Source organism: Pocillopora verrucosa, chromosome 12 (genome assembly GCF_036669915.1).
Source record: "Pocillopora verrucosa isolate sample1 chromosome 12, ASM3666991v2, whole genome shotgun sequence".
NCBI lineage: Eukaryota > Metazoa > Cnidaria > Anthozoa > Scleractinia > Pocilloporidae > Pocillopora > Pocillopora verrucosa.
This window is the reverse complement of record NC_089323.1, coordinates 16,392,920-16,420,754: the sequence shown is the minus strand read 5'-3', so window position 1 is coordinate 16,420,754 and position 27,835 is coordinate 16,392,920. Positions and strand designations below refer to the sequence as shown.

The 27,835-nt window shown below is 39.4% G+C and overlaps 1 protein-coding gene across 1 annotated transcript; it reads left to right on the top strand.

Annotated features, from left to right (window-relative positions):
- The first annotated feature begins 644 nt into the window (after window positions 1-644).
- On the top strand, window positions 645-26,843 carry LOC131783455 (receptor-type tyrosine-protein phosphatase delta). The gene is given in 31 exon segments (XM_059100216.2): window positions 645-1,279; window positions 5,227-5,511; window positions 6,637-6,933; window positions 7,289-7,597; window positions 11,933-11,980; window positions 11,983-12,003; window positions 12,006-12,146; window positions 12,149-12,214; window positions 13,175-13,498; window positions 14,228-14,533; window positions 14,936-15,247; window positions 15,948-16,174; window positions 16,333-16,414; window positions 17,093-17,207; window positions 18,141-18,193; window positions 18,424-18,539; window positions 18,674-18,764; window positions 19,158-19,234; window positions 19,875-19,911; window positions 20,595-20,686; window positions 21,001-21,123; window positions 21,560-21,723; window positions 22,297-22,432; window positions 22,942-23,088; window positions 23,789-23,882; window positions 24,036-24,112; window positions 24,358-24,492; window positions 24,740-24,871; window positions 25,025-25,176; window positions 25,501-25,636; window positions 25,761-26,843. Coding segments are annotated over 31 exon segments (4,434 nt in total). The 5' UTR covers window positions 645-1,224; the 3' UTR covers window positions 25,845-26,843.
- Window positions 26,844-27,835: the final 992 nt, after the last annotated feature.

Below are 27,835 nucleotides of genomic sequence, written 5' to 3'. Positions count from 1 at the left end.
CGTGCATACTGTTTCTCTGGCCTTCGAAAAATTTGGCGATCTCATGAGCTATGTTAAAAGGATGATCTTAAACTCTCCGTAGATTAATTTCTCTTTCTCTACCGCGATTATCTTAATACAATATATAAAAAACTAATCTTCCATTGTACATCTTGTTAGTTCTAAGGTTATTCGTACTGAATATCCTTTTTTTTTTTTTTTTGGCTTTCTTCATGTTAAAAGGAAACTAAAGAAGAGTTTTTAAGTTTAAGGAGTTTTGGGCAGAGACTGAAAATGTTCCAAATGAAAAGAAGAAGAAGATGACGAAATAACACATCGAGAGTTTTTATTTTATATATTTCCCAAAGTTCTTAGTGCTGAATTTTATTGTATGTTATTTCATAAAAAAATTAGACTGAAAGAGATTCGCCCAGGACTGGGCTACAGAAGTAGGATGTTACTCATATTTTTTCTTTTTTTTTTCCCTAAGAGAGAGAAAAGCCAGTTGAGCCAAAACAGGCTGTAACGAGTTAGATCCCTAACATCAAAGCTCCATGCCGCAATTGAGTGGTTAAAAAACCGCAAATACCAAAGATTAACGAAGAGAGAAATCAAAACAGTAAAGCGTCTCTCAAACTGCTTTAAACAGATATATCCTGTCATGTCAGAATGCTCTCGAGGCTTGGTTCACTAGGAGAATACAGTGGACTCGTTAACAAGCTTTGAGGTGTTTGCTATCATCTCAAGAAGAGCGCGTTGTCTTTTTCTTGTGGAGCTCAGGTACTGCTGCCTCCTGCCTGGAGACTTGATGAGATAGCAAAAGAACAGCAGCGTGTGTTTATAAACAATCGCGTGGTTAGTTAATTTACAGCGGTAAAAGGCACTCTCACCAGTTAACTGTAAGCTGATAGTCTAATTGTGGTGTCATATACCACCTAATTGGAAACTCAACTCTAAACAGAGCTGCAGTTGACACAAGGCATGTTGATCAAACTCATTGCACTACAGGAAAAAATTAATCCGTGAATTGCTCTTGACCTGGGAAAAGGAACTAGGCATCTGAGAACTGGTATCCTCAACAGGTTTCCTCTGTGCTGAAACGTTAAGGATAGTGCTACTGACGCATGGCTTGTGTACAAGTCTTCGCATGATGTGATGCTCGATATTGGTGCGTGTTCTGACAGTTGTAAGGATTGCGCGCAGGTAGGCATCGAAGTCAATCCCTGAAGACAAGATTCAAGGAAGATGTACCGTTTTTGGCTTATCCTTCACATGCTGTGGATTACAGTGACTGTGAATGGTAAGTGAGAACATAGTGCGTTCATTACTGCTTCCGCTGCTAGCTTGCAAACAGGAGCGTTATGCGTTAAATAACCACTTAACGGTTGTACAGTAGGGAATATAGCTTGTACATGGGACTTTGCCTCTGACGTGATGATTCTACAATCTAATAATATCAAACGTCTCTTCAAAAAAATTAATTAACGTCAAACCATTCTCGCAATCAGGGCAGAAGTTTATTCTACACGTTTTCTTATCTTCATACAACCGGCGGTGTTTTTTTCCTCACCAAACCAATTAAACGTATTTAACTGGAGCAATTTGGCCGTTGGATTGTCTAAACAGCTTTGTTCATAACACCATACCCAGGAAAAGAAAAGAACAGCTTATCCCTAGTAATAATAGTGTGAAGCATCAGGTTTCTCAGCCACAAGCCAACCGTTCTTAGCGTAATCACGAAGGAATTTGCGAATGTCACTTCAAATTCTACAGCTTTCATTTTTTACTTGTTGTTTTTAGATTTCAACAAAAACTTTCCATTATCCCGATTTAGTGAGTGTTACAAACCCTTCAGTAATGTTTATCTTTCCGTTTCAATCTTTCCAATTGTCTTTAGTTCTTGCTTTCAAAGTAAACATCTGTTGTTTCGTCTGTTAGTTTAATCATTAGCCGATCGTTAGGAAAAAGCAAATATAATATTTCTTTCAGAGCACGTTTGGCGATCTGATTGTTTGGTTTATGCCCACATGGTTTACGTTGCTTGCATTTTGACATTCGCTGGGGTGTATTGCTTTACAATTTCAAGTATGAAGGCAGAGGAAATATTTGCCCCTTTCACCCTTTACATCCTAACATTAATATGCTCATTCTCCGTGCTATTATCTAAACATTTCTTAGGGAAACGAAAGAGAGAATTTGTGTGATGATCAAGAGCTTTTTAAATCGGCGATCATTCTCCTTTTTTTTACATCCTCAATGATTAATTTAGGGATACTACTGTGAGGAGAAATTTGATTCTAGTCACTCTTAGGAATAAAATGGTTGATCTCACATCTTAAGAAAAATGTAGGTCAACTTGTTCTATAAACCTAAATCTTATTAGGAAAAAAAAACTGTGAAAAGCCTCCGTCAACAATTTTTTGAGTAGTTATACGCTAGTTTGATTTAAAAATAACTTTTGAATAAGTTTCGCATATCAGCAATGACGTTAGTTGAATTTTGGTATAAAGGGTACGGAAAACATCAGTGTAGCAGTTCTAAAGGTCCTAACAGTCTTAATTAAGGTGTGTTCGATTGGGATAGGTTGGGGGATTAAGGAAGATCTTGTCACGCAACACCATCTCTTAAAGCGTTGCGTGACAATACTAAGCGAGTGTACTACTTTGTGTAGTTTGACTGTGTTTGTTCCTGGGGGCGAAGAATCCCTATAAAACCCCAATCCAAGGGAGATTGACGTTATCTGAAAGTAATTCAGCCGAAGGGCTACCGAGCGCAAAAGTTCCTTATCATTTTCTGGTAAATTCAGGAAACTCGCAGCGGGTCGACTTTGTATTGTAACTGAGTGACGAGTAACAGGCTGGTTTCACGTGCGCACGAAAATTCTCTAACACTCGCTGAGGCGGCCAGATTAGCGTCTTAAGATCTCGACGATTATCTTGTTTGACCAGGAACGCTGAGAATTCGGTGGTAGTTTTGAAAATCGCAGCGAAGGAGATGAGATGTCATTAATCAGAAACGGGGTCAAGTTCTAACTCCCAAGATCTTATTAGTAATTCTCCGTACTGTCTTCCATTCAGTTCTTGTGATGTTAGTTTGGAGAGTTTGGTATTGGATCAACTTATAACACCCCAACTGATATTTTTCTATATTCTCATCTCTTGTCTGCTTGATAGTGTATTGATATTGTAAGAAGAAATTCTTTTTTGGTCGCTCATGGAAGATAGAGGGTTAAAGTCTACGAGTGAAAATTAATGGTGTTAATTTAATTTACATATTTGGAGAGATGGGGTGTAAATAGACATCTGGTTAAGATATTGCTTTTAAATATTTTCTCGTTTAACTCTAACATCAGTATGCATATTCTCCATACCGCTCTCAATACGTATTCTGAAGTACTGACAAGGAGAATTTGTTTAACAATAAAAAGGTTTGTTGTTTGCGTGCCTTATTTTGCGGTTTTGGCACGTCATATTTTGGATATCGATAGCTAATGTAAATATGTCGAGAAATTCATAAACCATCAGGAGAAATAATGAAAAACTTGTTCTGTAACAGGACGAATCAGCAGCATTTATCCGTTTAAAAAATAACCGAACAATAGGTTAATCTCGTAAAATACCTCGTGTTTCTAATTCGCAACTTACTCATAACCAGTCCTCTTTCGGTAAAGGATAATCTTCATGAAAGTCACGCATGGAAGTCTGTCGGCGACAATTTGTCTATCAAAGCCTAAACTCATGTTTTCAAGCGAGATCTGATTGCAATTACGGCCAGCATAATCTAGAAAAAAAGAGGTTGCAACAAATGCTTGCGAGAAACTGTTTTGTATATATTAATTCCAAAACTAGGCTTTATAACTCATTTTGGCCTCAGTGATCATCTCAAAATCTCAAAGCAGTGAAAGAAAATGCAATTTCAATTTGTACGACGTGCTTCTTTAGAGAGTGACGATCGCGTTAAAATTTATGTAATGCTGTGAAAAAACAGTTTCACCTTTTTAATGAAGCAAAGTGCCAGTGTGTTTGCCTTCTTATTATTTTCTCTTTAACGGGCATTGTGACGCATTTTGCGGGCTAAAATAGAGATTTTGGCTGTTAGCCCGCTCGCGCCCTCCCTTGATTGTTGAGACTGTTTCGTTTTTTTTCTCTCAATGCCCTCCAAAGTGACAGTTTTAGGGCACGACTCAGAGTCGTTTAAACCCTTGCCTATTGACTCGGGACCAAAACTATGCCCGACAAAGTAATTTATGTTGTTTTATTACATAGTCTGCATCGTTAACCGTGTTTTAGGTAACATTTGGATTCCGAAATTTTGAAAGCTTGTACTCCTATAGTTGAAATGACTCATGGAGAATAAACCAGGTCATGTTGTGCTGGTGAGAGGTATCAACTGATGAAACATATTTATTTCGCCTAATACGCTTAACTGAAACGCAATATGTAGCTTAAAAAAATGTTTAACACTCTCTCGTGTTCGGCCTTAGCAGGTCATAATTAGTTTGTCTTAAAGTGACCTTACTGAGAATTCAGCGTCAGTCGAGAGCTTGAGTCTTGCACTGCGTGAGCTGTCAAGGAATTTTGAAGAACCAGAGATATGAGCAAAAGACAACTGAACTATAATTTACCTGACGCTACCATTTGGTCGCGATCGACCGATCGGTCGGTAAATGTGTATAAAAGTTAATTATCCCTTTTGACTCTAAGAGTGACAAGCATCTAATTTCGTATCACCCATGAATCGCATGGATATAAAAGAAAATGATCACCAGGTGAAGGAGCTGTTGATTGTCAGACACATTCTCATTCTCAGCACCTCAAGAAACGTATAGAGAACAGTATCTAGGATGGAGAGTGTGCAGAGTAATGTTAGGGGGATCAACCCTTCAACCCCCAAGAGTGACCGGCGCCTCATTTCTCCCTACCATATTAGGGCTGAATCAAACATGAAGGTCAGGAGAATAAAGGAGCTGATCACCAACTAAAGAAGCCCTTGATTGTTAGACAAATTCTTCATGTCGGCATTGTAGAAAATGCTAAGAGAACAGTATGGAGAATATGCATACTGATTTTAGGGTGTAAGGAGTTAAAGTGTTAAGCGATTGTAGCTGAGCAAGCGCAGTTGATGCGAACAATAAGCGACATCGAAATAATCAAGCGTATACGAAGTACCAAGTAAATCTACATTTTAGAGGTTTTATGGCATTTTCCATATAAAACTTGATGATCTTTTTTTGTTGGGAAATTTCAGCTTTTGACCTCTCGCCACCTGGTAACTTTGTGGGTTACGTGACTGGCGATAGAGGAGTAAAGTTGGCTTGGGAAGTGACATCTCCATCAAGTGACACTGTTTTTGAACTAAGATGGAGGGCGAATTCCGACGAGTCCTTCATGGTTGTCTCTGGTACCACAAACAATGTTACCGTACGTGGTCTTAGAGTATACACAAAGTATTTCTTTCGTATACGGAAAGGTTTGGTGAATGGCACTTGGGGAGGATTCACAAAATATACTCACGTCTGGACACCGGAAGGAGGTACTGTGTGCATTTTAGAAGTCGCAGCACACTAGCGTGTGTAATCATTCTTTGGATGTCACACCAGTGTGTGACGGCATATGAAGAACTAAGTCGTGTTACTGTCACGCTCTAAAACTTGCAACTTACATTAAGTTGTTTTAAGTCTCCCCTTTTGTTTGGGGTGAGGGTATGGGGGGGCGGTGAGGGTATGGGGGGGGGGGGCCCGTGAGGGTATGGGGGGGCGGTGCGGGGGGTAGGAGGGGTAATGCTGGTGTTTGGACTAAATGTAGTCTGTGCCCTCAGAGTCGCGCAATAGTCACACTAATTATTGCAAAGTGCTATTTTTGGGGGTGGATTTGCAAGATGTTCCCTTTTCTCAACTGGTATGTTTCTGGATGAGTAAATTTTCAATTCAAATGGAGGCAGCGCGCGGAACGAAAATTTTTTCAACAGCCAATTTCAAGAACGGATAATGACTTCTCACAGCGACTTTATAAACAAAAATGTAGTTCTTCTTTTCTTTCGCCAAAGCATAACGCTCTCCTAACTCGAATCAAACTTTTTTTTTAATCCAGTAACAAAAATCTATCTCACGGACAAAGATTTTCGCAAACATTTCTGTCAGCTAAAGGAATTGAATGTCGCCGCAACTTAGAGTCAAGACGAGTTACGCTGCGTTCCTTCATTACAATATTCCTTGGTGAAAAACTTATTAGCTGGTTAAATTCAGGATATAAAAATTTGTTAGGAATTTTAATGCTAAGAAAACTTCTGAATTCGTCTGCGTTCTGGCGCCGGTTTGCCTTTGTTGAAGAACCGTTCAGTCCCGTCTATTTTAAACTTAATTTACTTAAAATATAAGCCACATAACACAGGTCATTTTTTAAGTAGTTGGGCGTGTTTGGGGGATAAGAACTGAAGTAATGCTTGGAGCTGCTTCAGTGTGTGTTAATTCTCCTTTCTATGGAACTTTTGTTAAACGAGGCAACATAATTCTGTAATCCAGTTAAACCACCCACATTACTCGGTTCTACACGGAATAAAAGTGATTAAGGTAGCCAATCAGATTGCAGCGTTTGTTAAAGTGTACTTTAAGATTCATACTAATAATTATTAATTTTTTTTTCCTGTGTTTTAATTTAGTCCCCACGGCTCCTCCTGCAAACGTGACAGCCTACAACACAAGCTCTGTTGGCATCATGGTATTCTGGGGGCAGATTCCAAAATACCACCGAAATGGCTATATTCTTGGTTACAAAGTTTGTTACAAACGTGCCGATACAAACAACAGCATTTTATACTGTACAGCTGTATTTGCTTTAGGACTAGAGCTGGGTGGCCTGCAGCCATACACTCCCTATTGGATCACAGTGCTGGGGTATAACAATCAGGGAGAAGGACCCACCAGTCAACCACTGCAAGTTTGGACTGATGAGTTTGGTAAGTTACGATGAATTTTGTGGCCTGCAGCGCATATGCTTTTTTGGCGAGCGAGTGTTCAATATTCCGATCGAGTACTGAAGCTGCCATATTGGATTCCAGAGATAAAGGAAACCTGGAACAAAGAAACAATTCCCCCCCCCCCCCCCCAAGAAGGATGAGCGCAGGCTTATCCGACGAGCAGCATCTGGTTATCAAGTCTTATAATGTCCTGAACATCCCGGGTATCTATCCCTTCTACCCTCCCCTCCCCTTCCCCCTAAGCACTTGCCGTTTACCCTTCGTCTCGAAGTTTCAAAGAGAGGTTATTTTTCCAGCAAGGTATCAGCTTCGCATAACCTCGTCTCTCTTTCAGTTCCTTCAGTCGCACCTAAAATAACATCCTTGACGACCAACTCAACTGCAATCAGGGTAGCCTGGGAACCAATACCTGAGGAACACGTCAATGGAGTGCTCAGAGGCTATTACGTCATTTACTGGAGGATGCCTCGTGTGTCCCAAGACAACCACGTGATTCAAGTAAACCAAACAACGCTAAGCGTGGTCATAGTGGGGCTTAAAAGGAACACTTCTTATGGGGTGCAATTGACGGGGCTGACTCGCGTCAGGGGCTATATTAGGAATGGTGTCCTCAGTCGAACGAAGAAAGTCACCACCAAATATGGTAAGGAACGTTTTGTTATTTCAAAGCACTAATCTTATCTGTAAATTGAATTTCTGATAGCGAAAATGTTTACAGAGACAGAGTTTTGGACGCCTCTGCAAGACACAGTTACTACAAATATAATGATGTACCTGTCTTAACATCGATGTAATTGTTGAAAAAAACTCACTTATCCCTTCCAAATTAAAATTTACTTAAAAATAGGCTAAACATTGAAAAGATGAGGAAAGGGGCTGCTCAGGGAAGGCAGCGACGCGTATTTTGCTTGTGTTTTTCTTAACTGTTTAAAGACTTTTGGTCAGGATTTTGGTACGCCGCAATACATAACCTCAGTAGGTTAGGATAAAAGGTACTTTTTGATGTGGTGTACCACCTCAATTTGGCATCTTGAGCGAAAGAATGTCATCGATTTGATGATAAATGATATGTGTATCAACAAATAAAGACATCAAAGACTTGTAACGGCTAGGAGAAAGATATGATGTGAAAAATGAAAAAAAAAAAGGATAAAAAAAGAAGACAAAAATGACAAGTTCCCCGCGCCAGGGATTGAACCCTGACCACGGACCGCAACATGGTGCGGTCAGATGCTCTACCCACTGAGCTGCGGGGAACTTGTCGGTATGTAAGATTGAACTTTAAAGTCAAGTTTTAGGTGTCCTGCGCACTGCAAAAATCAAGCTTAGGAATATATGCGCTTTTTGATAGGACAAAAGGAATCTCCTCTGTAATGGTTTGTAATTGACTCAATTAGCAAGAGGAAACTCTGCTCACTCAGATTTTCTATTTCAATTGAGGATTACCTTTCCTCTTTTATTACAAAGGTAATTTTGGTTCTGGTGCACCACCTCAATTTGACATACGTCTGGAGCAAAAACCAGTTACAAATTTTATGATTTCTGATCTGTGTATCAACATATAGAGACTTCAAAGACTTGTTATCAGCAAGATGAAAGAAATGATAAAAAAAAAAGAAAAATAAAACAAAAATGACAACTAATGCAAAGAAGAAAAAAAAATGACAAGCACACTCATGTAATCAATTTGATGATAAATGATAAGTGTATCAACAGCAACAAAAAAAAATACTTGTTATAAGTAAGGAGAAAGATATGCTAAGAAAAATAAAATACATAAAGACAAAAATGACAAGTTTCCCCGCGCCAGGGATTGAACCCTAACCACGGACCGCAACATGGTGCGGTCTGATGCTCTACCCACTGAGCTGCGGGGAACTTGCCTGCATGTAAGACTAAATTTTAAAGTCATGTTTTAGGTGTCCTTCGCACTGCAAAAATCAAACCTAGAAACATATTCTTTATTTCATAGGTTCAATAGGAATCTCCTTTGCAGTGGTTTGCAAATGATTCAGTTAGTAATAAAAACTCTGTCCACGAATTTTTGCTTTTTCTTTTGAGGATTACCTTTCCTCTTTTATTATAAAAGTAATTTTTGCTCCTTTGCATCGCCTTAATTTGACACGTTAAGCAAAATAATGTAACCGATTTGATGATAAATGATATGTGTATCAACAACTACTGACATCAAAGACTTGTTACGGCTAGGAGAAGGATATGATGTGAAAAATGAAAAAAAAAAGAAAGACAAAAATGACAAGTTCCCCGCGCCAGGGATTGAACCCTGACCACGGACCGCAACATGGTGCGGTCAGATGCTCTACCCACTAAGCTGCGGGGAACTTGTCGGTATGTATGATTGAACTTTAAAGTCATGTTTGGGTGTCCTTTGCTCTGCAAAAATCAAGCCTAGAAACATATGTGCTATTTGATAGGACGAAAAGAATCTCCTTTGTAATGGTTTGCAAATGATTCCGTTGGCAAGAGGAAACTCTGTTCACTTAGATTTTCTATTTCAATTGAGGATTACCTTTCCTATTTCAGTACATTGGTAATTTTTGTTCTGGTGTACCACCTCAATTTGACATTTTGAGCAAAAGAATGTAATCGATTTGATGATAAATGATATGTGTATCAACAAAAATAGACGTCACAGACGTGTTATCAGGAAGGTGAAAAATATAATGAGAAAAATGGAAAAAAAAAAAAAAAAAGGAAAAAAGAAGAAGACAAAAATGACAAGTTCCCCGCGCCAGGGATTGAACCCTGACCACGGACCGCAACATGGTGCGGTCAGATGCTCTACCCACTGAGCTGCGGGGAACTTGTCAGTATGTGAGATTGAACTTTAATGTCATGTTTTAGGTGTCCTACGTGCTGCAAAGACTAAGCCTAGAAACATACGCGCTATTTCATGGACGAATGAATCTCGTTTGCAATGGTTTTCAGTTGACTCAATTAGTAAGAGGAAACTCTGTCCGCTTAAATTTGCTATTTTTAGAATTACCTTTCCTATTTCAATATGTAGGTTACTTTTGTTCTGATGCACCACTCCAATTTGACACCATAACCAAAAGCATGTAATCTATTTGGTGATAAATGATACGTGAATCAACCAATTATGACATTAATGACTTGTTGTCAGCCAGGAGAAAGATATAATTAGAAAAAGAAAAGAAAAAAAGAGCAAAGAAAATACAAAAATGACAAGTTCCCCGCGTCAGGGATTAAACCCTGATCACGGACCGCAACATGGTGCGGTCAGATGCTCTACCCACTGAGCTGCGGGGAACTTGTCGGTATGTTGGATTGAACTTTAAAGTCATGTTTTAGGTGTGCTGCGTACTGCAAAAATCAAGCCTAGAAATATATGTGCTATTTGATAGGACGAAAATAATCTCCTTCGCAATGGTTTGCAAATGATTCAGTTAGTAAGGGGAAACTCTCTCCACTTAGATTTTCTATTTCAATTGAGGATTACCTTTCCTATTTCAGTACATTGGTAATTTTTGTTCTGGTGTACCACCTCAATTTGACATTTTGAGCAAAAGAATGTAATCGATTTGATGATAAATGATATGTGTATCAAAAAAAAAAAGGACGTCAAAGACGTGTTATCAGGAAGGAGAAAGATATGATTAGAAAAATTAAAAAAAGGAAAGTACAAAAATGACAAGTTTCCCCGCGCCAGGGATTGAACCCTGACCACGGACCGCAACATGGTGCGGTCAGATGCTCTACCCACTGAGCTGCGGGGAACTTGTCGGTATGTGAGATTGAACTTTAAAGTCATGTTTTAGGTGTCCTGCGCACCGCAAAAGTCAAGCCTAGAAACATATGTGCTATTTGATGGGACGAAAAGAATCTCCTTTGTAATGGTTTGCAATTAATTTGATTAGTAAGAGGAAAACCTTGTCCACTTAGATTTGCCGTTTCTTTTGAGAAGTACGTGTTTACTTTTATTTTCAGGAAATTTGTGCATTAATGCATTACCTCAATTTGACATCTTAAGGAAAAGCACCAAATTAATTTGATGACATTTGATATATATATCAACAAAAATAGACATCAAAGACATGTTATAGGCCAGAAGAAAGATATGCTGAGGAAAATGAGAAAAAAAAAAGAAACAAAAATGACAAGTTCCCCGCGCCAGGGATTGAACCCTGACCACGGACCGCAACATGGTGCGGTCAGATGCTCTACCCATGAGCTGCGGGGAACTTGTCGGTATGTGAGATTGAACTTTAAAGTCATGTTTTAGGTGCGCTGCGTACTGCAAAAATCAAGCTTAGAAACATATGTGCTATTTGATAGGACGAAAATAATCTCCTTTGCAATGGTTGGAATTGATTCAATTAGTAAGAGGAAACTCTGTCCACTTAAATTTGCTGTTTCAATTCAGAAGTACGTGTGTACTTTAAGAATTTTGTGCGCTAATGCATCTCCTCAATTTGACATCGTGAGCAAAAAGAATAGATAAATTCAATTATATTTGTTATATGTATCAACTAAAAGAGATATGAAAGACATGTTACCGGCAAGGAGAAAAATATGATGAGAAAAATGAAAAAAAAGACAAAAATGAACCCTGACCACGGACCGCAACATGGTGCGGTCAGATGCTCTACCCACTGAGCTGCGGGGAACTTGTCGATATGGGAGACTGAACTTTAAAGTCATGTTTGAGGTGTCCTACGTACTGCAAAGGTCAAACCTAGAAAAACATATCCGCTATTTCATAGGACGAAGGATCTTCTTTGTGATGGTTTGGAGTTGACTTAATCGGTAAAAATTCTGTCCACTTAGATTTGCTGTTTCTATTTGGAAGTAAGTGTTTACTTTTGTTTGCAAAAGTATGACATTCGTCCTTAATACTGACCCCTATTAGCAAAAGGAAAAACATTAATTCAAAGCTTCCTCTTTTGTTACGTTTAATTTAAATACAGACTGTAATCGGCCAATTTTTTCCTTTCAGGTTCGAAGGCTCCAAAAAACTTACGCGTTTTCAGTCTTTGTTCCACCTGCTGACAGTGACCTGGGACCCAGTTACATCTCCCCACAGATTCTAAAAGGGTATCACGTGACCTATAGGGGCACATCAGGAAAGGCTCACACGAAGAAGATAGGAGCTAGAAAATCTATCGCACAGCTGAAGAATCTTAAAAAGTTTTCTACTTATACCGTGACGGTCACAGTAAGACGGATGAGGGACTGGGAGATACAAGCGCATCAGTTACCGTTACCACAATGGAAGATGGTAAGCTGCTACACATTTCCTTGTAAATAAGTTGCAAGAAGTTGGTGTTCAGATAAAGATAACAATTCTACCTGATACATTTTGAGTATTATCATTAATGTTGCTGGATAATGTATGGATATTTTAGGGAGAAGATACATGTGAATCACATCCGGGAGTTAAAGGGTCAACTACACAAGTTTTATAAATATTATAATGAAGAAAACTTCACACATGGAGTTTTTTTTACCGTAGCTTTTTCATACATGGTTTCTCTGATCGTGTCAATCAAAAAATAAAAGGGGTACGTTTGTAAAGAAACTGTGTAGTGCTGCGTTGGTAGGGGTGTTACAAGGTGATTTGGTTGTATCAGCTGAGTCGATAATGTAAAATAGTCTCCAAGTCTGACGTTTCGAGTGTTGGCTCATTCGCTCTGACCAAAGGCGAACGCTCAAAACTTCAGCTTTAGAAATTCTTTACGGCGGCCAATTTACATTATTAACTCAGTTGATAAAACCAAATTGCCTTGTGTCAGTAACATGTTTGCTAGACTTCTGTCATTTCGTCCGAGCTAAGAGGCACACACTGCGAGATATATTGTGAAGTGAAAGAAAAGAATCTTGCAATAGAGCCAGGAGTAACCATTTCTGTAAGCGCTTCCTTATGGTGTAAAAAAGTTCTGTGCCGGAAAGGGGCCGTAAGGCGATACCTTAATACGGGCACTTGCTCTCAAGCTAAACAGATAGCGGTAGGGGGTCCTATAGTCGGTGGTAGACCGCCACTAACCAGTTTTAATGAAACCCCTGCCTAGTGCACAACACACTGACATGGTTAGGGTTCAATCACGGACCTGTGTAGTTTATTACGGAGTTCATTGAATGCTGGTCATCCTCAGCGGTAAGAAAACGTTCCGGGTTACTGTAAGTAGCGCTATATATTAAAGAGTATGGGAAAATCTAAAACCAGCTTTTTCGTATCTAGTTCCAAGTCGTTCTCCGATCTCTATGCGGGTGCGGAGCACTGGGGCACACAGTATCTTGATCGAGTGGAGCCCAGTCCCTAGGCAGTACGTACACGGCGTTTTAAGAGGATATCACGTGTATTACAGAGCAGGTCGACCAATGATAAAACGTTCAGTCAGTCAAATGGGAGTGATAAAAGCCGTTTCAGTCAATAAGTCAATTCAAAGTGTGGAGATAACGTCTTTAGAGCCGTTTACGCCTTATGACGTATGGGTTTCTGCGTATACTGCGATGGGCAGCGGTCCTCCAAGTAGACCCGTGACAGTGACCACTGATGAGGATGGTATGTTAATCACACTGATATAGTCTTTCTTACAGAGCAAGCTTCAACTTAGTGTCGATAATAATCCTGATTTGCATTAGTTTTACCTCTCTAAGCTCTGCGATTGGTCAAGAAAATTTGCGTCAACCTCTCAACCAATGAGTTAAATTATCGTCTCGGTGATCACTCACTTTTTCCTCCTATTGAGGCAGCTTTCTTTCTTGCTCTTATTTTGAGTTCCCAGTTGCTCTTTACGATATCTTCCTTGGCTTTGATGGACCATTTTGATTTCAGTTCCTATTTTTGACCCATCATGCCTATATGCAGAGTGCCTGCTTCAGCTCCGTGAAAGCGAAATTCTTAATACTTATTTGGCTTAGGTGGTTCCATATGAGGAGTTTTTGGACTGTTATCGTCCACGTTTCTTTTCCTGGTCCATGAAAACGCCAAAAAAAAAGGAAAAGAAACAGCAGATAATTTGAATTAGCTAAAATCGAGCAAACTAAATGGAATAAGTTTGTGGCAACGGCTAAAAAACACTGAGTAACTTAATCTTAGAAACTTATTGAATTAGTGTTGGTATCTCAGCAACTGTTTACCCACCTCTCCCATCACAAAAATAGGCAACTGATAACAAGTTCGACTTAACGATGTGTAAGGGGAGGGGTGGGTGCGCGGTCACTCAGATGCTGCCATTGACCCAAATATATTCATGTATCTTCCGTTGCTCCACATTTCCTTTCAATGTAGTACCATCACGCGCTCCTCGCCTTCTCGAAGTGTTTGCAAAGAGTCCCAACTCAGTATTTGTCAAATGGGAACCCATACCACAGCACCACGTGAAAGGATTACTCCAAGGTTACCACGTGCACTATAGTCAGATAGATACGAGTTATCCTGTGCTAAAGAACGTGATCACTGTAAACGAATCTGTGGTGCATGTCACTTTGGACAACATGAAACCGCTGACAAGGTACCGTGTATGGATCACGGGATTTACCAAAAAGGGCTCAGGGCCCAGCAGCGATAAAACGTTTGTTTCCACACCTCAAACAGGTCAGTAAGTCTTTTCCAATCCGTTTAAACCAAAGAGTAATCAGCATCTAATTTCTCTTTACAATATCACCCCTGAATCAAACGTTAATGTCACAAGAATAAAGAAATGATCACCAAATAAAACAGCTCTTGATTGTTAATCAAAGTCTCCATGTCAGCACCTTAGGAAATGTATAGAGAACAATATGGAGACGTCAGGGTGTAAAGGGTTGATCATCCTCATTCTTTAGCCCTTATTGTCTTTAATTCTTGGTTTGTTAGTTCTTATCTTTTGGAACTATTATCTTGTATATTTTCTTTCTTTGATTCTGTGCAATCAGTGAAGTAAAATCGAAAAAATGCACTAATAAATCTACGTTTTATTAGATTCTATTGAATTATTTATATTTCGTTCAATTGTAGTCCCAGGCAGTCCTCAGGGAGTCAAAGTCAGTGTTGAAAACCCTCAGAGTGTTCTTATTACTTGGAGGTCTCACTCAAGCTTCACGAAATTCGTGACGCGTTACATGGTTAAATGGCTTCATGTGGGTAGCACTGCTGACTCCAGAATGGATGGTCATAAGATTGTAAACGCGGGAAACCCGTACCGGAGAGAGACTCAAGTCGGGGGACTAAAGCCCCATAACATGTACTCTTTCATGGTGCGAGAGGAGACTGGGCAGAACAACTGGGGAAAATTCTCCGACCCTGTTGATGTTATTATGCCTGAGGATGGTAAGCTTGTTTCAACCTTTATCAAACCGTATTATTCTGTGTTATATAAGCATTCACTGAAAGCGTCAGGAAAAAGTGTGTAATTCGACGTTTTAAGAGAGTGCTTGGCGACATCCACAGTCGTAAGTTGACTAATTTGCAGCCAATAACTTCGCAGCAAAAGTGATTATTTTTTAAGGAACTTGACATGTAACATTCACTTGAATCTAGTAATGACCTCCCCTCCTAAGCCTGTTGTATAGGCGTCAGTCACTGCCATACAGGACTACCTTCACCTGCATGATCCTACAACACGATCACATATCACAATCACACAACTCAATAACATAACGCGATCACATAACACAATCAACCTTTAATTCTAGTAGAATATGGCGTGGTTGTAACTCTATAGTTGTACGTAGCCTTTGTAGCTAAGAACTCCCTTTGGCTTAAGTGTACAGTGTGCGCACCCGACCAAAAGAGGTCATTGGGGTGAAAGGTCATTGCCATTTTTTCCTCTTAAGAACTCGGATTTCTGTTCATGACCGGTTTATGATTTTACAGAAAGAGTTCCGTCAGTTGCCAAGAAGAATCCTTGCAAAATATTGGTTTTCTGAGATTTCAATCTTTATATTTTGATGTGATTTTTCCAAAGACACACAAAAATTTACAAGCTCCTCTGTTGCTCTGATCTTACAAAGTACTTTGTTTGTTCCAGCTCCCTCTCCGCCGCGCAGAATTTCAGTGAAATACAAAGAAAAAACTCGTTTAATTCTTCAGTGGCGACGACCAGAAGAAACAAACGGTGTCCTCAGGAAATACGAACTCCACTTTACCGATGGCGATCAGGTCACTAAGACCTACACTGTGGACACTGATGTCGACAAGGAGTATGTGACGTATGAAATGACTCTTCCTGATGTCGAGGCTGAGTACAAGATCAAAGTAAGTAAAAATGTTGGACTTTAACAGAGAACTTGGAATGTCGGTTTTTAGATCCTAGACATTTACAAGGAAAAGTTGTAGCTTATAAGCTTGTATTTGATGACCAAAACGTTCGCGAGGAACTAAATTTGATGTTTTATCTATCTCTATATCATTAGGTACAGGCTTATAACTCAAAACAGGGGCAAATGAGTGACGAGATAACCGTACAGCATTCACCCAGTGTTCAGACTTCAGAGGGTAAATACTATCAAATATTCTGATATCATCAAACTTTGATATGAAAGTCAGAGAAGTTCTTGATTGATACTAGCAGTATTTATTCGTCTAAACTGTCTAATTGGTTGAAAAGGCTTGGAAATGCTTTTACGAGTCAGAGTAAAGATGCAACTGGATTTTCGTTAACCAATCAGGATTGAAACGAGTCTTATTAGATCTTCAATTGCCGAACGTGCATAGAAGCAGTTTCATTCTTTTCCAGAAAGCACACCAGGCTCGTGTTTTCCTGTCCTTGGAGGCCGCTTCGTTTTTAGTCTGAACTCTCAACAGCTTATTTCATTATATGGCCTCAGTTTTCTATAGCTTTCTTATTGACGCTTTGTAGCCAATGTCGTTCCTTGGCTTTCGTTACCCTTTTGGTTAAGGGAACTAGGATGCGGGAAACGAAATTAGTTCACAACCGTCATTAGATTCTTTGAGTCACTGATAAAATATTCTTAATACGCTCGTGTTGAGAGGTGTTTTGCTGAATATTACGACTCTATCAACAATGAATCGAAATTTTAAATACTTAAACAAGAAACGAGTTTAATTCAAAACCATAAGTGTTTCCTCTTGCTTGTTACCACCAACGTCTGCTACGAGAAATCCTCACTTGCTCGCTCTTAAAAATTAAAGATATGAATATTACTTTCCCAGCTCGTGTACCAACCAAAGAATCCAGCTTGTTCAAGTCTAAGTTAGTATGGATCATAGCCGGAGTGGTGGGTTTTGTCTTCCTACTGGTGGTAATCACAACTATTCTACTCCTCAGGTTTGTATATGTCAAGGGGGAAAAAAAACAGGTTCAACTCTTTTGCTTTCAGTATATGATGGATAATTCTCCCTCTTACCTGGGTATTAGATAAAAGGATCTATGTCAAAACCTAAGAAACTACGGACCTACCCCACCCCTAACCCAACATTTGACCAAACTTGTTATCAGTTGACTGTTTTTTGGTTAGGGGAGGGGTGGGTACTGGTTGATAGGTTACTTTTGTCATGAGGATGAGGAAGTGACAACGTGGCGTGGTAAATTGTGTTTGGGTTAAAAGGACACATGGGAGCACAGGCAGCCCAAGCTCCAGCTGTGAGATGATCATCTTGCACAATAACAGTTATGGCGGAATTATAAGAGTTTTTATAAATACAATACGTCAAATTCTAAATGAAAATAACTCACTTTACTTCCACAGCGTATCACTTGTTATCTGACCGTTTACTTTGATGAAAAGAACCCATTTTAGCGAGTTGTCCATTTCGAGGTTTTCAACCTACATAAGAAAAGCCCAAGGCTGAACACTCCATTTCCGAACGCCCGATCCGAGAAGCGAAAAATCCCAGCGCAAAATGACCGGGCGGCCACAAATCCAACGCAGAATGCAAGCACATATACTGTAGTTTCATTTCAATTCACTACAAACTCAATCTTCCCCTTGCATCCGACGCTAAGCCGCAGTTTGCTTAAAAAATTTCCAGTTTATAGGTTTCTAACAGCCCGCGTGCACATCAACCTTGACACACGACTGTTAAAATTAGCTTGGTAACCCTGCCTCCTTTCTAAACTGAGCCTCGCCGGGGACCACACCGTAACTTGGCACTCGCGATGCTAAGACAATTTCTTCATGCCATGAGCGGCACTTTTGTGCGAAACTGATTCTTGTATCCTCTTTGTTCTTTCTGACCAACTTTGCATGTTTTTTTTCAGACGAGATGCTCGACGTTCAAAAAAAAAGGGAGGAGACATTACCAAACGTACCTGTGAGTTTGTCTTTCTCTAGTACTATGCACAATGTATGACATGACCACATTTTATTGCTAGTCATTTTAGTTACTAATCAATCCTTTTGGTGGACCCTACCTCTATGCAAAGTTGATGCGAAGTTCTTTCCGTCTCAAGGAGTTCTAATTTACAGATCAAAACCACTTATTTAACATTCACAAATTATTTGTAGTGGTAACTGTCTGATCATCATGTTATTGTCTTGAAGTGTCCATCATATCACAGACTGCTCGACCCAGGCGACCAGTTCCTGTGAAAGAGTTGGCAGAGCACTGTGCTCATTTCCATGACAACAACAATGCGTTATTTAACGACGAATTCAAGGTAGACTTTGACATTCATTGGTGAAGATTAGGAGTTTATACACTCTTACTGAAGTTTATCAATATGAGTCTTCTGGTATAAATTGAACTGATACGAAAATTAAAATGATCTACTTTTTTTGGTTTCGTTTTCAGTGCCTTGATCGGCTTGCGTGGAAATCAACGTGGGAGGCGAGTCAGGTCCCACATAACAGGACCAAAAACCGCTATTGTAACGTAGTGGCGTGTAAGTTGAAATTGTTAGTTTTGATGCAGGTCTTAAAACGTTTCTCTTCGTGGAGACCTAACGGTAAAGTGGATGAATTACAACATTGAACGGAACAAACTCGTCAACAATCCCGCTTTAACGCAGTGCCAACTTGCTGTAGAGTCAGTCACATTATAAGTCAAATTTTTGTGGAGTTTTACATTGAATATCAAGAGAAACTGTGATTGTAAGTGATTATATTCTTTTCTCAACTGATTGAGCCAATAATACTTAATCACGTGAAGTACCCATTCAGACTCCATCTCCAGTCTTGAGTTTGCATTCGAATTCGTTACCAACTGAACTCTACTTTTTGTTTATGAGTTTTTGAACATAGTGTATGCCTCATTCTCTATATCTTTTCTTCCACAGATGATCATAGTCGTGTTGTGCTCACAGCCAAGAGAGATATCCCCGGATCTGACTACATTAACGCCAACTACGTTGATGTAAGAAAACTTGTTTGTTGATCAATTTGATTTACGTTGATTCTTAAGGCAATTTTTTTTTCCTAAGAGTCGGACTGAACGTTATCCGGGATCGTATCGATTTTACTTCATCATATGATGTGATTGGTCTAGAGAACTCGCTCTACCCTCCCAGCCAATCAAGTGCGCAGCGTCAACCATTTGCGACTAAGGCATTTGTGTTTTGCGCGCGTCATTCAGATTTGCTTCACATCAATTTCTCATGGGCTCCCTGTGATGTTTTCCTTTTTTCTGGTGATGCTGTTCGGTTATTTACTCCAGTTTTAAGGGGATAAGTTTCTAAAGAAACTGTGATGCTGCTTCGGTGGGAGAGTATAACAGGTAATTTAGTGTTAACAACTGAGTTGAAAACATAAGTTAGCCACCGCAAAGGGTAAAAAGCTGACGTTTCGAGCGGTAGCCCTTCGTCAGAGCGATTGACGAAGGGCTAACACTCGAAACGTCAGCTTTTTTACCCTTTACGGTGGCTAATTTTACGTTTTCAACTCAGTTGTTAACACTAAATTACCTATTTACTCCAGTTTTAGCCTTGCAACACTCAATAGAAAAGCACCCTATATAGATACTAAAACAACCCGGTAATGCTGGTTTTTGTTTTCAGGGTTACAGTTTCCCAGCCAAGTATATCGCAACACAAGGTATCAAGGAAATTACCTTTGTCTTTTAAAGATCGGGTGAAGTTTTTCATTTTAAGCACAGAACCATTTTTTCACAACACTGTTGTGATGGCAGCCTCTTTCTCCTAACACTGCACTTATCGTTAACTCCCACAATCTGACTTACAATTCTCACCTCCACCTGCTCTACATTTCTTTGAAAAATAGTCATGAGAATCTGGTGTTTTACCAAGATTAAACCCTGCGGCAGATAAGTTCAGTTGTCTATCCTCATTTCCTGTTTGCTGGATAATGTACTGATACTGTGAGGAGAGTTTAAATTTCTTCTCGATTGAGGTAACAACACTGGTTAGGAGAAGACGGGAAAGTTTTGTCATTATCGCAATTGAGGTTCTATAGAAATACAAGAGATTAATTTTTTTGATCGAGGTTTTTCATTCGGGTTCGCTGTTGTCTCCTACAATTTTTTGAGAATCTGCATAGGATTTCTGTAAACCCTTACACCTTAAGATCAGTATGTATATTCTCTGTGCTGTTCTCTATACATTTCCTAAGTTGCTGACAAGGAGAATTCAAGCTTCTTTAGTTGGTGATCATTTCCTTTATTCTCGTGGCCTTAATGCGTGATTCTGGGGTGATATAGTAAGAAGAAATTAGATGCTAGTCACTCTAAGTCACTCTGTCTTGTGGCTCTATCTCTCCAGGTCCTATTGAGTCAACGGTGAACGACTTCTGGCGAATGGTGTGGGAGAAGAATGTAAAAACGATTATTATGATAGAAATGTTGGAGCGAGACGTAAGTTGTTGCAGGCTGATGCCTCCCTTTTTGTTCTTTGTACACCAAAAGCACTTCTATTTCTACCATCGCAGTCTGTGGTGCAAGTTAATTTACCGGTACCGACTGTTTTTTCAGCCGATTTGTATTGACTCGCCCGACCGACTTCACTGGTATAGAGGAACTTCTCTGAGTCCACGTTCTCTAGCGCTTTCCTTATAACAATAATAATAATAATAATAATAGTATATGTATATATATAAACATTTTTAAAGTCGTAAGTATCTTTTAGGACAGTTAAATTAGTGTTTGGTAAACAATTTGTCCAACTTTAGGAAGATTCACCTTGTGAAAGGTACTGGAGCGAGGCTGAGCCCAAAGAGTACGGTCACGTGGCTGTATCACTTCTTAGTAGTATGGCTATGTCAGACTGGACTATCAGGGATTTTATGCTTTGGGTGAGTGAGCAAATCATGCAATAACGTAAAAATAGTTATTCTAGGCCTCGAAACGTCGTAACGAGAATTACTAAGTGGTATGAATTAAGCACCAAGCAGAACTTGTACTCATGTGCCTGCTACTGTAGTATACAAGATACCTGGAGTGAAGTCTTATTTGCATTGGAACCATTATCGAGGAGACTTAGAATTTTTATTCTTCATGTGTTTTTTTCGTTTTTGTTATTTGTTCGACTCACAATTTTTCCCACTCTGTGTAGACTTCTATCATTTGCTCTGACGAAGGGCGAACACTCGAAATTATCACACACTTTTATCTTGCTTCCCAGTGGTAATTCAATTTTCGTTACCAGGCCTCTTCTTTGCTGTCAAAATATCTTGACAAAAACATCAAAACACAAAGTTTTGAATAAGGTGTTTTCATTTAACTCCGCAGTCAACAGATCCTGACAGTGTAGACAAGCGAGAAGTAGTTCAGTATCACTTCACATCGTGGCCTGATCACTCGGTTCCCCGGGACACCATTGCTTTCTTAATGTTCCATCACAAGTTAAAGACAACTCTGGTTGCTGACCCTGGGCCTGTTATCATTCACTGCAGGTCAGTGGTAGAAATAGACATAGATAGCTTTATCGTATGGTCTACATGTGTCGCGTTAATCTGTGAAATATGGGCGTTCCCCGTTTGATAAGATTGTCGAGTAGGCTCAACTCGTGGAATGTAATAGGGAATTTAGAGTCACGTTTTAGGTAACAGCACCTGTTAAGAATTAAACTTTCACTTTTAGTCATGTGAAACTTTTGCATATGATGTACAATTGAATATTTTCTATGGATATTTTTAAGGATATCAAGGAAAATGAAAAAAAAGAAATTGGAGTTGAATTACACAGTTCGAATTTGAATTTCTTTTTCAACAAAGGCGCTCGAAAAAAACCTCTTTAAGCATTAGCTCATCAAACTTAGCGAAAATGAAAATTTAAAGTGCGTTTCTGATTAGATCTGACACTCTCTCGTGTGGCCTTCGCCTTTTTCTCTCAGCCCCCACGTTTTCTAGTTATGAAAACAAATAACACAAAGGTTCTTGTAGAACGATAGCCAAGAATTGCAGTTTATGTTGATATTTTGCTCTGGTGTTAGCTGGAGGAGTTAAATCACTGTTTGCATTACTTAGTGCTGGTGTCGGACGCACGGGATCTTTCATTGCCATTGACTCGCTGATGGAGCAAATGGACACCGAGAAGGTGGTAGACGTGTATGGCTTTGTGGCGCAAATGAGAAAACAACGTAACTACATGGTCCAGACTGAAGTAAGTTACAATTCCTTTGGAAAAGAGTTGCTCTTTTTGCTTTATGTATCTTCACTTATGCTCAAATGAAGACCTGCTGTGATTCTTCAGTAATGCACCGCACCTCCTGTACTATGCACTTTGCGTAATTGGCAACATTAATAGGGCGTCTTTCCATGCCGCCAAACTCGATCCATCTTTTCTTATCATGTTGTCTTTCTCAATATATAGCTTGATAGAAAACATTTCAGGAAAGTTTAGAAAAAAATCGTTCGAAAACGTTTATTTCTGAAGAATCACGTTTAAAAAAACCTTCGTCGCAATAAACAGATAACTTCAAATAAGATCAAGGACGGGGCACAACCTGGCATTTTCTGTTAGCTTTGTACAGTTTATTCAACTTGATTTGCTACTAAGAGCACATTTCACATATAAAAGCTGAACCTCAGTGCGATCAAAATCAGGCGTTGGCTTGGTTAACACTCCTTCCATATCGATCTGACGCTACTACATCTGTGTTTTCGCTTCAGGAGCAATATCGTTTTATCTACGACGTCCTTAGAGACGCATCCATCTGTGGTGTTACTACAATCACATCAAGTGAATTTGGAAGCGATCTTCTTTGCGTCTCGGGAGATGAACCTGAGGTAGTCGAGCAAAGAACTCTTGAGTTTGAGGTAAGACCTCTTTTTAGAATAATCGTAACCCTTTAACTCCCAGACCAAATTTGTAATTCTCCTTACTGTCAACCGTATGATTTCTATGATGTTAGTTCAGAGAATTTAGTATTGGATCAACTAATTATCCCCAAACTGATATTTTTCTTTATCCTCATCAATTGTATGGTTGCTATGGTATTGATATTGTAAGGAGAAATTCTGCCCTTGTCACTCATGGGAATTAAAGGGTTAACCTGTTCCTTCCCTGAAGTGACCAGTAAGTAATTTCTCTTTTCAGTATCAATATATTGCCGAGCAGATAGGCAATAAGAAGAAAGGGGAAAGGAGAAAGGAGAAAGGAGAAAGTATCAGCTGTGGGATATTTTTGCATAGACCACCAAATTCTTTCCGCCTAAAATACGTAACCCTTTAACCCCTTAGAGTTCCAATTTTCCCTTACGTTATCAGACTTGAATCAAATGTTAAGGTCATGAGAATAAAGAAAATGATCACCGATCTTGATTTTAAAACGATTTCTCCTTTTCAATACTACAAGAAAAGTAATACTGGTGTCAGGGTGTTATCAAAGGATTGAAACTGTGTGGCAGACGGATTATGTATCTAGGGTGTGGAATCAAGTAGTGTGTAGTTTCGTTGTTTCCTGGTTTGCAAACAAGTGACAACATTCTTATTTTCTTTGCGTGTTTTTTACGAACAGAACCTTCAAGACTATTCCGCTCACGAAACGCTGTTTAGAGAAGCACTATTTCGAGAAAACGCATTGAAAAACCGTTCGCCAGAGATGTTACCATGTAAGAAAGTTTGTTTCACCTTCCGCTCAGCTTCGGCTCATGAAATTGTAGTCTTTGTCTCGTGTATTTGTGTTCACTTTTGAAAGTGTGAAACACTGATAGAACATTTTTTTACACCAAGTTTTTTTTTTTTTTGCTCTTTTTGTTTCCTAGTTAACCACAACAGAGTTTACCTAAAGCCTTTTCCAGACGACCCTTGTTCCGACTACATCAACGCCAGCTTGATTGATGTAAGAAGTTCCTATGCGCTATTTACTCCGCAATTAGTTAAAGTGAAAAAGAAATGTGCATTCTTTGTTCAAGTTAGTAGTTTTGAATCAGAGAACAATAAGGCCTTGGACTTTCATGTGTAACAGACAAATGTTGGATCAGAGAAAATATTGATGATTAAGAAAAGGGAATGTAGAGTTTAGAACCATGATTATGCATCTTTTAATCTTTCCTTAAAAGGCTGGGCTTTACTTTTAATCATCAGAGCTATAACGAAGGCGCCGCATACATCGCCACTCAAGGGCCCATGCCGAGTACAGTCAATGACTTTTGGCGTATGCTGTGGGAACAGCGGTCAACCGTAGTGGTCATGCTCACTGATCTCCGGGAAAATGGAGTGGTAAGACACGTATAATACAGTTCTTGCGAGCATCATTTGAGCGGATATTGACGTAAATTTCATTTAGAAGTTGTTCAATGTCTTTCCTTCTTTTTGTTTTCCTCGTCTATTTATTTATTTACTTATTTGTTTTTGGCGGATTGCTGTGAAGCTTTCGGCTTGCCTTAGTGCGCTTCCTCTATGGATACCAGACCTACTATTTTTCTCACGTTGTTTTAAAGTCTCTCTTTCCTTGCTTCTTTCCTAGGAACAATGTTATCGCTACTGGCCCGAAGAAGAAGAAGGTTGTGCCAAATATGGAAAAATTCGGGTGACGAAGATTGACGAGGAGGTTCTCGAGGACCACACCCAAAGAGTCTTTAAAGTGCGGCGTCATGGGGTGAGTTTAATTGTGGAACTACTTGATAAATTCACATTTTCGGGAGCAGGAATGGATTTCAAAATCTTTTTAAGGGATTTCCTTTCCTTCAACTCATATGCCATCTTTTTGTTATGAATCTTCCCTTTTGGATTGTTTCCTTGCTATTCACAGGGCGACGAAAGTCTCGTGGTGTATCATTTTCAATGCCACGGTTGGAAGGAGAATGGGTTGCCTCGGGCCGAGAGCCTCGTATACCTACAGCACCAGGTTCACAAGGTGGAGCCTGGGGAGTATCACAACGGACCAATCATTGTTCACTGCAGGTAACGCACGTGCAAACCCTCGAGTAATCTATGCAGTGTTGAGATACATTTAACATGCGTGCTACTAACTTGAAATAGTGGATGATATTGTTTGAATTTGCTGCTGTTAATTGGTTTCTGGTGGACTGACTGTCTTAAGAACTGTCTAACTGACTTACTCACTGGCTCTCTGACTGCCTCATTCATTGGCTGAACACTTAGTCCACCATTTGATAAAGTGATTGATTGAGCTATCAGCACAATAAATGACTGACACATTTTCACATTCAGTTTTTTTTTAAATTAAATCCTGTTAACTTTATTGCTGTTACCCCGTCCTTGTAGCAATGGTGATGGTCGCACAGGAGTATTTCTCAGCCTGTGTTTGAGTATCGACAGACTGGAAACTGATGATAACGTGGACATATTTAACACTGTCCGATGGCTTAGATCACAGAGAGCGGGACTGGTATCTAGCTTGGTAGGTACACAGCGATTTACAAAGGAGTTACACCTTTTCCTTACGGTCTGGTCTATATTGCTTTCTAAATAAGCCTTAAATACTTTGTAAGATAACTTGGTCAATTTTCCTTACCTGTGTTTAGGATCAGTACAACTTCTGTTATGAGCTGATGAAGAGTTACATGGCCTGGAGAATTAGAGCGACCATCAAGAATGATTATGTCTGAGGACCATCTTTCTCTGAAAGAGGCAATCTTCTATGGATGTGGCTCAGCTGTGTCGCTGTGGCACAGATCTTGGATCATTCGCAGAACATACATATAAATAGACTCTGAAATAACCAAATAGTTAGAAAGCCAAACGTGAATTAGCATCGTCATTATTTCTGTGTTGCGCACAGTTTTGTCAGTTTATAATCCTATTGCTTTCTGTTAGTTTGTGCACATGTTAGCGAGACGTCACGCACGCACGCATACGCGAGTAAGGGAAAGCACTACTACCCGCGTGTCTGTTTTCACACGTTTCTTACTCGCGTTCTCGCTAAAAGCCTGTCCTGTAAGCTAGTCATTGTCCACAAAAAATAAGAGAGTTCGAAACTTTTTCTGGTTAATCCTCTAGAGAACTTACTTAAGCTATTGCAGCCATGTTAATATTTCAGCCGAGCGCAAATTTATCGAGTGCCCTAAAGCCAAAACAAGAGTAATCACGGCCGCCAATAAGAGTAGAGAATATCTTAAGGAACCAATGAGAACTCAGTGTAGAACAAGCTAACTGCCTGAAGCGCGGGAAAACGCGGGTGAGCCGTTGTATACAAACTGTAACTTTCTTACCGTGACAGCAACGTTTTGCGCTTGGTCATGTCACGCAATGTACTCCTATCCGCTAAAAATAAGGTTTTTAAGTCTTAAGTTTTTGCCTTCAAAGGACTGATAAGATAGCCCCATTATAAAACAAACTATTAGAGAAAAAATCTTAGGTGTTAAATGCTTCATATCATATATGTAAACTTAAGTTTTTTGCTTCCTAAGAGTAACATGACTTGTATTGTCCCGTTGAAAGGGGTCATTTTGTTTCGTTTGCGTTCAAGTTGTACAAGATAAAAGCTATTTTGGGTTTTACCTTTTATGCCATTATTATATTACTCACGCTAAGATACATTTTAAAAATAAACTTTAAAGTTACCATACAATAGACATTCATTTTCGCAAAATAAAATAAGGAACTCATGTTTGTTTACTTGGCTTTATAACTTAAATATAACGTTGAAATGATTTTTTTAGTCGGCACTATAAGCAAAACTTGTCCTGGCTATTTCTGAGGAGTTCATGCCATCAAACTGTTACAAAATCAGTAAGAATTCATGACAAGTATTTCTAGGTGCGTTGTTTAGCTGATGGAACCATAAGGTGACAATTTTGGATGGAAGGGTGGGGAGGGGGGGTTTGGTGATTTAGTATGCAAATTGCAAATATACTTGCAAGATACTTAAAAAAAACTCTCTCCTAAGAGAGATTCGGATGGTCTTCCCCTTGACTTTTTCAGTACAATTTCCTTGATGGAGAAAAAGAAACCATCATCGGTTTTAGCCATTCCAAAAAATGTAAATGCTTTCACTCCTGAGAATATGTCTTTTCTAGAAAATGAGTCACAATTGATCCGGTCGCTAAAGCTGGGTAATTTTTTCCTAAAGGTTAACACGTTTAACAGGCATGGTTTCCATGTGATAATCCGTCAATGGAGAGATACTACTTCTTGGGGATGAGAATTTCAGTGCTAGAATTTGATTTTCATTTGTGTCTTTCCAAGACATTCCTGCATCTCATTCTGTAACTTTTTTTCGTGGACTCATAATAAAACGAAATGGTGTGTCCTTGAAGATATCAAATATAATCATACCACTTTGCCCAAGGTTAATTTTAAAAATGTGCGCTCATGTGACTGAACATTATTGAACCTCGTGTGTTTCTTGTCCAGAAGAATCGTAACGGGAGAATTCGAACTCTGGACCAGTATACTGAGTGAATTGCTAAATTAACCTATTTATTACACACTATTCTCTTTTTCTCCTTTACTTGACAAGCGTTCTTGAATTAAATATACCTCGTACATGCCAAATTGTAATCCGCCATATTGTCACGCAAACACGAGAAAACATTTGCGTGACTTGCGTGACAAAGTAGAATCGGCCCAGATCCCTCAGTAAGCGCGGTTGGACCCA